Here is a 17,763-nt window from a genome sequence, read left to right as displayed (position 1 = left end):
ACCGAACATTCAAAACCTTTTTATTTGTATAATATACATGTATAGAAAAAAATATGAAAAAAGAAGCCCTTGTGCTAGAACCATGGGTTACTATTTAAACTACAATAATTCAAACTTTTTTTAAGCTAAAAAAAATGCATAATCTGTTAACTTTCGAAACAACTTCATATATCACCGTTTACTCTTTCAATACCAGTCATTTTTGTTCCATAAAATTTATTTCTGTGATTTACTGAATATGAAGATGTCCTCTGTACTTCATTGCATTTGGTATTTTGCCCAGTTTGTAAATGGGCCATTTTGAAAAAAAAAACAAAAACAAAACAACACAAATCTTAGATTTCATTATGATGCTTAAGGGGTATTGTAACTTTGAACTATACAGAAAGACTTAAAAATGTCAAGGTTTCCAAAATGTTACAATATTTTGATGTTCCTTGTCATAGGTTAAATGTCTGCGAGTCCTAGATGTGATACATTCTGCAGAAAGTTAAATGATTGCTTAGCGACACCGGAAGCATGTGCACGTTTTTTCGGGTAAATTATTGTCTGTTGACACTTAGGTTACAAAGATTCCTCATAGAAGACATGAATTGTCGGTCGTAAATCAAGGGGAATCACCCTGTGTCAGGACGTATATGGGACAATCGCAATGACAAACGACCATCGAATCTCTCCCACCTCATCCTTATTTGATATTAATGCCCGTCATCTTTTATCGATATAGATGAATTTGAAATAAGAAATAAAATGATGGGAATAAAAAAACTCTCAGCTATCGTTTAATTATTCATCATCCTTTTTCTTTGTTATTTTTAATAGGTTAAGGATGCGATGTTGTGACAAGGCTGCAGATCGCAAGATCGATTGCGATTGATCCTTAGCGATATTCGTAATAACATTTAAAGCGCTACTCTAACATTGATTAAAATTAATCTAGCCAATGCCGGAGAGTTTAAATGAAGACAAGGAACCGCTAATTATTGCGAGCAAAATCAGTGGAACTCTCCAGCAAGATCGGCCTCGGAAGGTAAGCTTTTTATAGTATGTACTTGCTTCAATGAAAACTTCATTATTTAAGTAAACTTCTAGGTACTTTTAGAGATTGAAAATCTGATTGAAATATTTGTTAGGTTTATATTCTAATGATTTAGAACCAGTTGAATTCTTCGACTTGTAAATTTTATTAAAGGTTTTGTATACATATTTTTTAAAATATGAAAAAAACACGTTCATATTGCGTCACTATTGATACTGACATAACATTTATTAAATAAGCAGGCGGCCTATCTGGAAAATTACAATTTTTTCAGTTGTAATCTTGCTTCATCGGACCAAGTATTTTCGAAAAAAATAAATAAATAACTATCTGCTAGGGGACTATTAAAAGTACTCACAACGTCGACATTGTAGAAACATGATACGGGCCGTTTACTCAAAGGTCGACCAATAATGGAGGATTACACGTAATGGCTAGCTGTTTTTTGACAATTTATTTGCTTCTGGGGATAATGATACTGTCTAGCACCTCTAGCGTTTCTACTAAATGTTACGATACAATTGACTTTTATGATTTTTATCTGACAACTAATATGAAAGACATAACCGATGCTTGTCCACCAGTCTTGCGCTAGGCGATGAATCAAACGGATAAACGCTAGCTTTGAAACCAGATCGGGCAAGATGTGTGCCCCGGTGCATGTGTGGTCCCAATATCCTACATTTGTTGCTAATTACGTCACAGAAGTCTGTTTAGGAACAACAATGAAATATTATCAACACAAAATGAGCATGCGGAGTTAGGAGAGACCAACAAAAAATAAAAAATAAAAATATAAAGTCGCTTTGTTTAATTATATAGACTGTTTTATCAAAACTAAAAAGTCATTTATTTTGTCACTGTTGAAATAAATGGTTCTGGCTTCACGATTCATTTTGTTAAATATAAGTTTCGTTTCACGCAATTTATCTTTTAAAAGCTGTTTTCACAGATGACTATTATTGAACCACTTTAACCTCCCCCAGTGGATTTAAGCATAGATGTGCTTTTGAACATTAATAATCATGATAATTCTGTTTGCGATTTCTGCTTGAAATTATCTAAACTGTTATAAAGAAAACCCTCCTCTACTGCGTTTTTTCATTTACAACTTTTATTACTATCATCATATTTAAACAAAATTTCACGTACACACCTTTCCTCCATGCTACCAATGACATGTGCAGCTATATTTTTATTCTTGATTAAATTAATCTACACCAAATCTGCATCGAAACTTATTTGCCGCCGCTAATAATTGGTGTATAAACAAAATTATCCCGATGAGGCTGTTAGTAAATGAAATCAACACTTTTATCTGGAGTCTAAATGTCGAAATGCTATACATTGTATATACATTTTTTTTTTACGTTTTGAGTGAATCTCAGGAAACTTGTGTTTTAAATTGTCGCCTGATCTTCCATTAAAGGTCTTCTAGTCAGACTAATTGTTCCACTCAAAGTCGCACAATTACAGGTCATTCCTCTTTATTTTCAATATCATCCCTTCTCTGAATTGAAGGAACAATAAATTATCTAATGTTCTTGTTTTGATATCCTTTTTGGTGTCTAACGTATGCTTGTGAAGTTGTGGCAAAATATGAAACAAAGGTAATAAAATAACATTTATATGGTAAACCTTTTTAACAAAGGTAAAACGGATATCGGCCACAAGGATTTTCTGTTGCATAAATGGACGTCCCAGGTGTTACGTAACACGGTTTTGCTGTGTTTTAATGTTTTATTTCTCTAGATATTACATCACTTGTAGAAGTAAAATATTTATCTTTTGTCAAAACTTGAGCGTGATCATATCGATTTACAACAATGGATGTAATCTATTTACATCTTTTGTATTCTTGTGTTTTATTTATTTCGTTTCAACTAAATAACACCCATTTGATTTTTGTTTGCGACAAGATGTGAACCTTTTGACATTCAAGGTGTGCGTTGCCATTAAGAGTCATATAAACACGATTGTAATTAAATTGAAATCCATCAAGACGAGTGTTGTTTTAATCGATTTTTAATTTTGGCTTTGGTTAACTTTTTTAAAAAAAGAATTAAACATACAGTTGTTCTAATTATTAAGACACAGCTTTTTGAAAACGAACTCAATTCCCTTGAGTGTCTCAAACTCTCGAGGCCAGGACTTGACTCAAATGCAAACTAATACAGTATATAAATAGTGCCTGTTTGGGAGAGTAACAATTGAAATTATTATACTTTCATGTTTTAAAAATACTGAAATCTGATTGGTTTAGACGCAGTTGATAATCCGTTCTATTACCCTCAGCGTTAGCAACACATTTATCAACTGCGTCTAAACCAATCAGATTTCAGTATTTAACATAAAAGTATAATAATAATAAATAGTGCCTATTTGGGAGGGTAACTGTTAAAATTGACACAACAAGAAAATCATTGTCAACCTCCGTTTCGCGTCGGTTGACAATGGTTTTCGAGGGTTGTCAATTTCAACAGTTATCATCCCAAACAGGCACTTTTTATTTTATTATACCGAATGTCTTATTTTTAAAGAAAATTTTACTCTTTCATATAAGAAATGAAGTGAATTCTACGGCGAACCGTACGCGCATAATTTACGCGCATGTAACAATTCGTTGTGTTACCCGTTGCCAAGCGAGTTGCTAACGCTGAGGGTAATAGAACGTGTTACCAACTGCATCTAAACCAATCAGATTTCAGTATTTAACATGAAAGTATGATAACAGCAAATGCTGTCCTATTTGGCGCATGATCAATGTCTTTTCGAAAACAAATATGCAGACGACCATTCATAAGGTGATTTTGCAATCCGCCAATTGTATCCCAAGAGGTTCATTATGAATAATCCAGAATATTCTATTTTCGAAATGTCTTATTATTTCTCTTTTAAAAGTTTAGTTTTGAAATTTCTTTGATTTTCTTTTTGTAAAATTTCGTACTCAAAACGAAATCGAAATAAAAACATAGGAAAATATTTGATATAAATTGCCGTTTTATGGAACAAACACCTCAATAAGTTTTCAATTATAGTAAATCTTTCTATCTGTTTATTTCAGAATATTTAGCAAATTCATTTATTGTTCAAATTACATGTATAATGTTATTTGTAGAAAAAAAATCAGAATTCCTGTTAGAAAAAAACCCGCCAAAAACAATGGAAGGTATAAAGCTAAATATAATGGTATCATATACTTTAGTATTACATGTTTAACCAATGCGTAAACCCCTCGGAAGGATACCAAAAACAGATGAGATGAGTCAAGCTTAACTCTGTTCAGATATCTGCACTAGAGTAGGGTGCCTTTTTGTGTTGCACTATGTTGAACTCTACAACTTAATTAGAAACTTAAACCATAATATTTTAAGTTAAAACTGACGAAAAGTTAAACCCTTATAAGAGACTTTATATTTTTACACGGAGGAATAGAAAGTGTTTCCGTACTGTAACTTAAAATGTTTGATAGTGAATTATTGATGACATTCAAATATGCACTCTCCTTTTAAAAGTACCATTTTTTGCCATATCAAGTATGGAAGAATGAAGCACATCGTAATTCAGAAAAAGCAATGTCGCGTTGTCATTTGTTTTGGTTCAAACATTACTTTGAACTATCCTAAAGTGCTTCGGCTTTCGATATAAATTTTAATGTTGTAAATTAAAACAGGATTGATTTGTATATTGTAGTTCGAAGATAAAAGGCATAACAATTCAAAAGAGATAAGGGACCCAACCGACTTAAGTGTTGTACAAATCAAACAGTCAATTATTAATTAACGAAATGGGATTTGTTCAGACTACCATTAAATGCGAGCAGTTAATTTTTTTTTAACTTTTGAATTCTAATCATTTGCGATAGGTGAAAGATTCTTCAAATATGTCCAAACTTATTAGAGATTTAAGATACAACTTTTGAAGAAGATATTTCAGAGATTGGAGGTACATGTTACTCACTTCTTTTTATGACGCTAAGTCATAAAAATTGCGATTAAAATGTTTTGTTGACTTCTTTGTATCAATCGATTTTGATGAATATCATGACAACTCAGTGGTTAAAGTATCAATCATGTCAACTGCAGACCACGAGTTCGAATCCGCCTGTAGCCTGTGTTGCATATATATATGCATTTTCACCCCTTGTGATATTTGCCCTTTTACAGTTACATTAAGCGGTTTCGTCCCGTCTTGAATTCGCCCAATCTAAAATTTGCCTGCTGGCGACAAGGGCAAAGGAGCGAAATTGAAAGAAGTGTATATTTTCATATTTATATCATGTGTTTTCCCATTCCAACAACTCCATTGTTCTTTAACATCTCGTTGGTGCTGAAATGCTGTTGAAAGCAAACTATATAACATTTTCATTAGAAATTATCAGAACTATCTATGCAAGAGTTCCACGATATGATTTTACAGTCGCAACTTGCTTAATGGCGACATTCTGTTTTAAAGAGGTATGAAAGCAATTAAGACAAACCTGTATAAACAATTGTCTGTGAAATCACAAACATTTAACATTGTCAAAGTTCAACAGACTGGAATTTTATGTTACTGAATGTTGCATTGCATAAATACACATTTTCCAAACATGGTTTGAAAAACAAAGGTCGCTATTAGGCACGTTGTTAAAAACGCGACTAATTAACCAAGTAATGAATTAATAACTCCGCTGAGGTATTGCAATTTCCAGAGAACGGCCTTTCGAATAAAAGACATTGAACTAATTGAGACAGAATATAGGCATAATCGAGTTGCATGAATTCAATCACTGACACACGCTTTTCAGGAAGAATAAAATATACCTAAAAGCAAGTATTCTCTTTGTAATGTAAATAGGAAAAAAACCCCAACAAATAAACGTCGGTGAAGAAATTAATACTTGCTGGTTCACAGCCGATTCAGAGAAAACCACCAATTTTATGTTACAAAAAGTACTTCTTTTGCTATTGTATTACAGTGTACATACAAGTACTAATGTTTCATGATCTGTTTGTCACACACTATCACCATTCAAATATCGACGCTCTTGTCTGAATCTAAACAATTACCATAAATAGCTGATAACAACCAGAATATGAATCGAACGCGTAACGGACTCTAATATGAAAAAAAAATCCTTTTAAAGGAAGCGAAGATTGCACGACTAGACGAGGCTTAAAATTTGAAAGCCACTTCTTTATTCTGTCAGCCTGCAATCAATTCATTAGCGGGAATCCAGTTAGATTCTGTGTCGTCTGCGGTAATTACCCGCCAAAAAGACAAGTGATGAAGATGGTGGGCCCTTCACTGGTTTTAAAGTGTAGATGAACAAATCTATAATGAAATATTCATTCCGCTGATAACAAAGTGATACAGTGAAAGAATCGAAATACGGCTAACAATTGGAGTTGTATATCAAATACCGGTTGTCAAAAAAGACATCTTAAGCGATGGTCTGAGAGACAGATTTTTTTATCCTGGCAAGTGGGACTGTTGTAATTTGTACGTTATGACCGGTTTTCAATGGTCAGAAGATTTTGTTGATCAGCAATAATCAAATCGAATTATTGCAAAGCGTTTGAAACATTGGTTTCTTTCAATGACTGTTTTGATTTGGTTCCAAGATCATCAGCACTTGACAAAAATATTGATTTTCATTGCATTAAGAATTCATACTGACTGAGATTCCCAGGCTTTATGAATATAAATTTTTTTTTAGTTAAAAAAAAATAAGACGAAGTCGTAACACTTTCAAGCATAAGTTTAATGTAGGGAGGCAGTAAGCATAAATATTCTGTTAAAGTTTATCTATTTGATATATTCCCTTATTTTGATATCAATGCAATAATAAATTTTACTTCATTAAAGTGCTTATCATCTTTTAGCAACATTTTTGTCAAGAAAACATTGAACTCAAGTTTACCAGACAAATATCTCTTTTCTTAAAAAAGGTTTTTCCAAAACCTACACGTAATAGTTGACAGAAAAATGTTTTGTTTGTTAAAAGCTGCGCTCTCTGACTCAAAAAGGAACAGCTTAATAAAGAAAAGTACAAAGATTATCTAATTTTAATTTATTACAAAACTAATGTCATTTGTGACGTCATGTACTTCCAGTTGGTAAGTTATGAAAATTAAGGTCAGACGACACGTTCCTCAATTTTATTTATCATTTTCCAGGAATTTGTTAATGGTTTACTTCCACTCTGACAAGCTTTCTTGCAAAAATTTAGGATACCTTATCAGGCATTTCTGCAAAATTCTAGAAAATGCAATTTCCTATAAAATCTTCTTAAAAATACACTTATATTGCTGGTATAAAAATAAATAAATAATACAGCACAGCGAAATTCACTGTATTGGGCAGGGCTTTGAACTCACAACCTCTAGAACCTACACTCCTAGCAGTGAGCGGCCACGGCTCTAACCACCTGGCCATCTAGGCAAGTAAATCTTACTCATTTTAAAAATCATTATAAGAATAATAATTTTTATTGGAACTCTTCATTACGAGGAGACACAAAAAAGATGCTCGAGGAACGTGTCGTCTGACTTTAAGTGAGAAAATATCATGTGTTTCGTTTTTTCTACAATAAAATAACAAAAACAACCCAAATAAATGAAATCCTTTACTGTCCGGCATTTCTTCTATAAATATGGATTGATTGGGACCAAAATTCAGTTTCATTAAAAAAGGCTTTTAAAATATACCGGGTATTTAAGTTATGTCAGTCAATGTCACTTTGTAATTTAAGTTTCATTTAAACACAATTTGAATAAAATTACGAAAACGTTAACTTTGCCGTAATATAAATAACATTAAATGTAAATGTTTTATTCTGTATTGTCTGCGATTTATCAAATTATAAAATTCGGAAAATGTTACCCGTCTCAAAACTCTCACTACAAGCAATTTCACAGAAATCATGGCACAGAGAGAGAGAGAGAGAGAGTCATTTCAGACTTCTATCATCACCCCGTCAGAGTCAGTTAATATTCAGTTTTGTCGAAGATGTTCCTTCCTTTTTGCAAAATCATTGTTACCCTTTATGACCCTTGTTAGAGAACACGATGCAAGATAAATGATAGTAAAAAGTCTCTAGCGTTCCCTACAGGATACAACTAACTCAGATCTTGTCATGCATATTTAAGGAGTTAAAGTGTTTTAAGGGGAAAAATCTAAAAGGTATACTGCTGAATTATGAATTGTTACACAGCTTTCAGAACACAAATCTAGACGACCCAGGACCGACTTTCCTACTTTAACCGACTTTCTCCTTCCACTGATTTCTAAACAAGTAGTATACCAAAGAAGTGAGACAAGTACGAGCATGTACATACCGATCCAAAGGTTGTTGCGGACTCTGTGTCCTGAAATCGCGTGTCTTTCACTGACTGCTTAGTTTATTTGCTTTGGCACGGGTACTTTCATCTTTGTGTCTGGTGAAATCAGACCAGGTAAACTGACCACCATTTCCATTGTCCAGACGTGTTGTTGTTGTTGTTTAGTTTTTGCTTTTGATTTTCGTATATTTTTGTAACAGATAAAAGACATCTCCAATTTTCTTCCTTCCTTCATTTTATTTATTTTTTCTTTAAAAAAAAAAACTATTTCCTTTATAACTATGAAATAGCGCATGTTTTTGATTGATGGGAAGAGGTTTCATCTAAGACACGATAGCCCCACGGGGGGCGATAAAAGAAATAAAAATTGGTGCATTAATCCCATAACTGTATTTCAGTGTGTTCTGGTTCTTCTTGGTGATTTGTAATTCTGAAAGTATTTTGGATACCTTAGTGGTTTTTAAAACTCGATTTTGATGTATCGTCTATGCCATATCACTTATCTGTATATTTATCTTTATTTAATGTCTTAAATACCAATGGATATGATATCAACAATTTTCTTAATTGACAGAAATTGCGAGTATTATTTTCTTCATAACAATAATTACATTTAAGCACTAAATGTTATTTTGGCTGATCAGGAGGAAATGGTGATCACCTTCAAATTACTTTGCCCTTACAAATCTGTCGTAACTTTAATAATACCAAATAAATCACACGATATTACGGAATTAGAGTAGAACCATATTTTATGGGCTTCAAATTATTTTTAATGAAATGAATTATGAACTTGGACAACACAAATCCTTTAAAACCTTGACACACAACTTTCATTGTCTTTTAGAAAATAATTATTCTCTTTCCTAACTACATTATCTTTTTATCTCATTAAAATCACATTTAGGATTTTATTATGAATGTCAAGAACGGAAGAACGAAATAAAGCGTGACCTTTTCGAATCAGTCTCGGATAATCTCTGTAAATTGAAATTCATATGAATGAAAAAGGGAGCGGGGCACCATAATCCTTCAGAAATACCTAAGGTGTCCCGAAGGTCTTCCAAAGAATTGTCAATGTGCAAAAATCCCAGATCAGTCCCGAGGAGCCGTGAAGAATCGGATGTAGGAATGTACTATACTGGATTCCCTTTAGTGATGCGATAAAAAGCCGGCGTTGTAATATATCACAGACACCACAGCGAACTATCAAAGGCAGCGAAAATTGATTGTACTTGGAACGGAACGCGTCCGGTTCTACAGAGCGCTTTACACACAGCTAGATCCCAGTGCTTCATTAACAGACACCCGAGAAATTGTTTGACACCGATTGTTTACCCGCGGGAAGAATATTAACATCCAATTTAGTTCTTTAATCATATTTAAAATATCATAAGCTTTAAAGTTAAAAGCCATGATCAAACTTTTTTCTATTTTTGATGACTGCTAATTCCGAACATTGCTACAAGTCGACCATCCACAAAATACCGAATGAAAGAAGATATAACGTTCAATCTATAAAAACCTTGCTTTGTTACTACGACCCATATAGATATTTCTGGCTTTAAAGCTATTTGGTTACCTAGCGTATATCAGCTAGACTTCGACATATAAAGCTGAAAATTTTTTACTACCAAATACTTGTACATACCTAACATTTGTAAAAAATGAAGAAAAAAATCCTTAGAAATGACAAAACAACATACTGGTACTATGTCTAGATTGACGTCACGGTTGACCTATACCGTTAAGGTTTAGCAATTTTCTCTGTGTTGTAATCACAAGGAAACCATTGAGATGGTAGAAAACTATGAATAATTATCCTGTTCATAGTGTTGTGTGATAGGCTCAGAAACGAAACCCCAACCGAATTGAACTCACTAATGTTGTCACGTGCCCTGTTGCCTCGTGTTAACAAAAAAACCTGGAACGTGCTTTATAATAATTGCTTTATAATAATGCATGTAATATGACGGAATGAATATCGTGGACCATGTCAAGCCCCCCCCCCCCCCCCCCCAAAAAAAAAATAAATAAAAATAAAAATCTAAGAACTATATTTGATATGGTTCAGTACAAGCCGTCATTTTTACTACTGTCTAAGTAGTATCGTAGCATTACATATTTTCGTTACAAATCAAAAAGAAAATATCCATCAAGGAAATTCTTGTTATTAGTCAACATTGAATAAAAATTCAGAAGCCTGATTTTCTTAGTAAAAACAAGGGGGCGACATTCAAATTTGTACCTAAATATTAAGTTTTAAAAATTAAATGATCTTCATGATGTCATATCCACACTGTGATTTATTTTTTTTAACATTAATATTCAGCACTTTTTAAAAGCTCTTTTGATTCTTTTGATTTTGGGGGGCAAAACAGTCTATTATACCTCGTGTAGTCTTTTAAAGGCAATCCTTCTTTTTTTCGAGAAGCAAGGAGAAGAATTTAATTTTAATGATATAATTTAAACTTCTTTTGTTGTTTTTAACAAGTATGGAGATAGACGTGTGAAATATACCGAGTGATACAATTTTCTAGACTTATCGTAAGTTACGGATAAGACAGGTAGGCGCTTGAGTAGGTGAGGCTCGTCGTCATTGAACGAATCATTTGTATAACCATTTATGTATATATGTCTGACTTTGTAATTAAAGATAACGAGTGTAAATTTTAATGATCAAACCAAGAACATGTATATTAAATGATATATTTTAGCAATGAAATGTTTTCTTTGGTGAAAAATAGGGTATATTCTAGCAAACATTGGAATAAAGAATCATATAAGGACTGTAGTTTTGCTGCAATGGTTGCTAGTACTATATCCCGTAAACAAATACATTGTACATGTAATCTATTTTTCAAATTTACATTTCTTTTTGAATCTCTCCTTAAATTTGCAGGCAATTGTGAAAATTGTGTTGAAAGTACGTTTTATCGTCTATTTTGATTTGACAATTTTACAAGGAAGAGCCAACTCTTCCAAAACAGTATTTGGTGCATTACAAACGTCTATCAAAGTACATTAATGAATAATTTTTACACGGCCAGTTAACTTAACCAGTGGTCATTATGCGTGGATTATTTCACGATCAATCAAAACTTTCATCTTCATTAAAAGTGCTCGACTTTTAATAAAGGTGTAGTAACTTCCATATTTGGAATTGGGTAACGTGTATGCAACAGTAATCTAAAGTATGCTGAGTAAATATTCGATGACAACTTCTGTTTTAAACTTTGTTAAAACCATTTTAAACACAATCGGATTTCTAAGAGACGCAGAAGAAAATGCAAACATAGAAAATACTCCAAAACAGAATAATGTGTGTTTATAATTGCTTAATATTGTTAAATATCCTCATAATATTGTTTCTTACAAGCACTTAGATGTGTTGTCTTAATAAGTACAAATATATTAGATGAAAACATCAGATTAAAACTGGATTAAATATGAACCTAACTGTCCTATTCACTGTTTAATGTTTATTGAATTCAATTCCTCGTTCTCGTTATGCTCTCGTATTGGCAGCAGGAATATAAACCACTTTTCGTCATTTTTTTGTTATAATAGATTAATTTGATTTGCCCCAAACATCCATTCATAAAAGAACTTTCTTTCATTCCAACACCACAACATAAGAACCTGCAGTAATTCAACATATTGTTAGTGTTAAAAATCACATGTTTTGAAGTCTAATCATTCATATTTTTAATGTAAGAACATTCCTTGATATCAAATGACAGCGATAATAAAAAAAATTGTTTTGGTGATAACCGAAAATGGTTACTTTCCCCCTTTAAGCATGAATAAGTGCAATAAAATGAATTGCTCTTAAACATCTCAACACTTGAACACCAAACCATAACGCCTGTATCATTAAGTGAAACGGGACAAGCATCAACTGAATGGAGAGGAGCAATAATCACTTAAATCAGCCATGTTAAGACAGGCAGACATAAATATCAGCTTTTGATGAGATGAAGTCGGTACATCACCATAGTTTTGGGTTCATCCTACTCCCTGTATCCAAAACCACGCATGACAAATCTTAACACGTAGGCCTTAAAAGAGTTCAAATATCTGCTTTGCATATAGCGGGGATATAAGCGCGGGAAACATCAGGTGACAGATGTCATCAAACGCCACGATTGGTGCTCACATCTCAGGCAGATCTAACCGCTAATTACGTAAGTCATGTCCAATGAAAATATCTCACTTCATGCGTTTGAATTATTCCGATTATAAAACCAGGAGTTTTAAATACCAGACAAATTGAAAATTTCAAGCCATTTAGATACAGGATTAACTCATATGCAGAATATGGTAAGTTTATAATTTTAAAAAGAAAATGCGATCTATGAATTTCATTTGGTCATATTGCAAATTAAACTCCAATTTCAAAAGGTTTGTCATTTCTATTGAAGGGTATATGAACCCAATCTAAGTAAAATATGTTTTTCGCAGATAAAGTTTAATCACAATGAGATACATGTTGCATATAAATGTACTTATCACATTGTATGATGCTTGATCATCATCATTTTTGCTGCTCTGTATTGGTTTTCCTTCGGCAGAATCATATAACATTACCTGTCAATTTTCATTTGATTAAAGTTTCCAATAAAGATTTTTTTTATCCATCCGTCATCGCTCACAGGGAAATTTGTCTTTCCTTTGTTTATTTTTTCTGAGCAATCTTTCTTTTGACACCCGATTATTATTATTATTCATAAAGTACTCTTCCGAAAAACCCCAAATCAAATCCTGGATTGTTTTGGACCATAAATTGTATGGCCTGTGGCAATCTTTAATGGATGGACAATTTACACCAGGAAAAAGATTCAGAGAGAAATGTCAACAAATATTGAAGGAAATTTGAGCAAATTTTCTTTTCAACATTACTATTCTTGCTTGCAATAACACTATGTGTTCTGTGAGCTTATCTTGTGTAATTTGACAAAGGAAAAGGACTTGTTTTCTTAGATTACCCACCCCCCCTAAAAAAACCCCACAAAAAACCCCAAAAAACAAAAACTAACTGAATTTTCTTTTCAAGGAAAACATTGTTCGCCTTTTCCGTGACAGATATAAACACACGGCTTATTTTCTTTAAGTATCTTCATTATGTAATACAAGACCAATAAACGATTAATGGTTATTAATATCGGTTGCAGTGTTTGCAAGTAAATAAGGCACCAAAATTACGTCGATGAAATAATCCACTAAAAATAATACGATGCCAACAAAACATAATGGTTATTTTATCTGATGTTCGTTTATTGAATAAGCAACAGAGCAGATGTGTTTGTATCACAATCACAGTACCCTGCTCTTTTACTTAGTTTTGCTTAAGCTAATATAGTATAGGAAATTATCTTATTCTGTACAATTGATTTTGATTTTCTTGTAGCTTTATCAGAACATGATTTGACGTTGGGCACCAATAAACCTTGAACAATTCATTCATTAAACCATTATTTCTTCAGAAGTTTTGAATTCAAGTAAATGGCAAACGTACAGTATTGACAGTTTTCAACGAATTTTAATGATTCTTATCTTATTAAGCAAGGATTTATCAATTTTGAAATTTTTATTTGCATCATTGATATATTTTACGTATAATACAATACATCACGTAAAAATATATCTAAAAGATAGCCAGGACCTTGAAAGTATTTGAGAGGTGTGTAGAAAAAGGAGTCTCATGTTCATTAGATTTATTAATAATAAAGATTAAAGGACATCAAACTCACCAACAAGGATAGAAGATGAGCTGGAATCTAATCACGCATCCAATAAAGAATCTATAAATCATTCTTCGACTAATATTCAGGGTACTTAAGAAAAAGCATAAAAAGTGCAATAACACTATGTGACCCCTGGAAAATATGTTTGCCAACTTGAAAAAATCCCCGAAGCAACGTTTTGGTCAGGATATCCGGTACTATGATTGAGAGTAGAATGAATTTTAATATTGAGCTGGCCTTGGTCACGTTTTTATAAGTGGCGATGATATTTTACGTGAAGTAAACTCACGTGATATCGCAAAATGTAGATTCGCAGTTAATGAATGAGAATATAAGCATAACCCACTTGATACTTATTTGTCTTGTTTGCTGAAAGGTAAAAACATCAATGATGTCATTTACGCTCTTCATTTCTTGTTGGAAGATTCAAGTACCAAATATGTTTTTAGCGAAAATTAAAGTTTCATGTTTCATAGGATATGAAACAATCTGCTAATTTTCTCACCTCTCATCGATAAATAATTAAAGCCTTTTTGCTACTATCGTAATAAGTTATAGAATGTGGACCTAAAAGGGTAAACATCCACTCCTCAATTAGTATTGATAACACGAAGAACTACAAGGAGTTTTGCGAAAGGTGTTTGGCAATCATAATGGAAAATTACAGTCTTTTTACTAGTAAACAATTTATTAATTCCAAAAAAAAAAAAAAGGAATGAAAAGACCGTTTTTTAATTATAAGTATTTGATTTGTAACAACTCCATATTTAGGCTTTGAGAATCTTCAATGCTGTTGGAGGAAGAAGAACTGTGACTTAATAATTTTGATCACCAAAGTTACTGATTAACGTTTTACCAAATGACTGTTCATCTATTTTGATACCTGCACATTTGCCAATGACGCTATTGGAAGGTGTTAATGAGATTGAATGTACATATAGGTATAAATATATTTAGATTTGTTCGTATCTTACATCACTCACGGATACCATAGGAGAAGGTACTGCGAACATGTTGGTTATACTGCATACGGTGATCTTTATTAAAGTATTCATAGATGTAATTTGTTAACTTTTTTATTTTTAGCAGAAATGACACCAGATATCTGATTTTGAAATAAGAGAAATTCACTTCAACACACAAAGACTCGAGAATACAAGAGAAAGGACAGAACTCGAACTCCAAAAAAAGACTTCAAATGGCGACAACAAAATCAAATGCAGTTTTGTTTACAACGTAGGTACATTGATGTATGTTTCTTAAAAAAAAATAAAGAAAAGTGCAGAGTGAATATGTTGTTATTTTTCAAAATCATTGTATCTAATTTTCTATTTTGTAAAAGAATTAGGAATACGATAAAAGTTCATTTCTTTAGACTTTCCATTTAAAAATGATCTTTTGTTTATTTTTGTAAAAGATGTGTTGCCATTCAGTCTTCTTTTCTTTTCAGAATTATTTATGTCGTTTACACAATCGGACCAATTGCGAGTCAGAAAAGTTTTAGATATGACGAAAACTTGTACCAAGATCAAGACGAAACGCTTGTTGAAAAACGACAATTTGACAGACTTGCGTCCGGGCTTATTGGAAAGAGGAGATTAGACTCAGTGGCTAGTGGCTTAGTTGGAAAAAGACGCTTAGATACCATCGCAAGCGGATTAGTTGGAAAAAGACGACTCGATTCCATCGCGAGCGGATTAGTTGGAAAAAGACGACTCGATTCCATCGCGAGCGGATTAGTTGGAAAACGTCGGCTCGATTCCATTGCAAGCGGACTGGTTGGAAAACGTCGTCTGGATTCCATTGCAAGCGGACTGGTTGGAAAACGCCGACTTGATTCTATTGCAGATGGGCTTGTTGGGAAAAGGAAAATGGACTATCATTCAAACACTTATCCAGATTTTCCTGCCGCGGAGAAAAGGATGATGGATTCCCTTGCAAGTGGATTGGTTGGTAAGCGTATGATGGATTCCTTAGCAAGTGGGCTGGTGGGAAAGAGGACAATGGATTCATTAGCCAGCGGACTGGTGGGGAAACGCACCCTTGATTCCCTTGCTAGTGGTCTAGTTGGCAAAAGGCAAAGTTTTCCTGATTTTTCGAAAGGCGGAAACGAAGAGGACTGAAAACACGGTTCAAGCATTTGGATCAAAAACATTTTCTGAATTTCAGCTATCAAAAGAAATTTTTTTAATCATTTAACTATTAACGAACGTTTTTGAATTTTGAACAATATTTTCCTTCTTGACATAAACTGGACTTTAAGAGTTAAAAAGCTATTGTTATATCAATTTACACTTATAGATTTGTTTTGTTTTTTGTAAAAATATATTTATATCAGACTGTTCAAAGCATGCACAAATCATAATAAAAATTATTTTTGGTCGTTTCTTCTTAGTTTTTACTGGATTAAAAACGTTAAATAATTTGCTAGAGTATTGTAAAACAGGTGCGTTAATGAATTCAGAAACTGTGTACCATCAGACAAAAAGTGTTACATTTGATAGGAGGAAAGGAAATAAGGACTTCCTTTAATGATAATACCATCGTCAACTGCAACAAGAACACAGAAATAATGCGTCTTTTATGGAGGTAAACCCGATTTTAAGTGCGACACATGGTTTAGGACTTCCTGAAAGAATCAGTCTAACTTAATTACCAGTCAGTCTAGATCAAACTTACAGCCATCGGCCCTGTCTTGAAAAGAAATTACAAGCTAAAAATGAGCGAATTTTAGAGTGATGAAAAAGCTAGTGAAAGGTTTTACCGTCGTTTGTTTTTCCAGTGCTAGCAGTGAGATATTAATGTTACTAAGCTACCCTGTTCAGTGTGTAAAAAATTTAAATAACTAGATTTTGTTTACTTCTAGGTAGTAAAATTTCGTATTTTTACAACCAAAATAATGAATAATAGCCATGCTTTAAAATTCTGACAATTTTACCCTCAAATATACCCTTTGCAAATGGATCAATTTTATCTAAGTGACGTCACAATCTATTTGATAGGCCTTTCATTAATCTTTCTAAGAAGGCGATGTATTTCTGTTTAAGACGAAATGGAGAAATTGTTATTGTTTAAAACAAACTACTTTATTGAGAGCCCAGATTTTTTCGTTAATGAATACTTAGTTTTGATTACAGATAAATGCTAAAACAAGCCAGATAGGTATTTTATATTCATGGTATGAAAAAGAATTAGAAACACATTTATAATATACAATCTTTTTTTTAATTTATAGACTATAGTAATCTTTATGAGACCAAAAAGTCTCATTCAAAGATACCGGATGATATTCAAATCTTAAAACTAATATTTTTGAATATTTTTTTTTACTAAATCTTATTCCACCTTGGATCTCTTAGAGACCATTTTAATACATTGTATAAAATTGCCAGATTGTTATGGATTCAAAATCGTAGATGAAACATTTCTAGATGAAAAATACAATGGGATACTTCGCCAATATTCTTTTTGGTTGATATTTTCTTGGTAATTGGTGAGGAGAATAAGTTAAAGTAAGGCATGGAATATATACAAAATTTGAATTCCCCCAAAATCTGAAATTCGATGGACCTAGATGATAACTTAAATCAAGTAAAAACATAGAATTCACATGAAAGTGTTAAAAAAAGCCTAAGGTTTAGGTGGATCACTA

At 32.7% G+C, this 17,763-nt stretch overlaps 1 protein-coding gene across 6 annotated transcripts; it reads left to right on the top strand.

The window, feature by feature from the left end:
• The first annotated feature begins 895 nt into the window (after nucleotides 1-895).
• Nucleotides 896-16,489, top strand: LOC128179437 (uncharacterized). 6 transcript variants are annotated; one of them, XM_052846854.1, is made up of 3 exons: nucleotides 896-1,030; nucleotides 15,198-15,347; nucleotides 15,562-16,489. In XM_052846854.1, the coding sequence occupies exons 2-3, from the start codon at nucleotides 15,310-15,312 to the stop codon at nucleotides 16,232-16,234; spliced, it is 711 nt and encodes a 236-aa protein (XP_052702814.1). In that variant the 5' UTR covers nucleotides 896-1,030; nucleotides 15,198-15,309; the 3' UTR covers nucleotides 16,235-16,489. The 6 variants fall into 6 exon arrangements, with proteins under 6 accessions (XP_052702814.1, XP_052702813.1, XP_052702816.1 ...); XM_052846853.1 differs by having other exon boundaries at nucleotides 918-1,030; nucleotides 15,201-15,347; XM_052846856.1 differs by lacking the exon at nucleotides 896-1,030 and adding an exon at nucleotides 12,413-12,551 and having other exon boundaries at nucleotides 15,201-15,347.
• The last annotated feature ends 1,274 nt before the right edge of the window (nucleotides 16,490-17,763 follow it).

The sequence above is a fragment of the Crassostrea angulata genome, chromosome 4 (assembly GCF_025612915.1).
Source record: "Crassostrea angulata isolate pt1a10 chromosome 4, ASM2561291v2, whole genome shotgun sequence".
In the NCBI taxonomy this organism is placed as follows: Eukaryota; Metazoa; Mollusca; class Bivalvia; order Ostreida; family Ostreidae; genus Magallana; species Magallana angulata.
The sequence above is the reverse complement of the archived record's forward strand: the minus strand, read 5'-3'. Positions and strand labels throughout refer to the sequence as shown.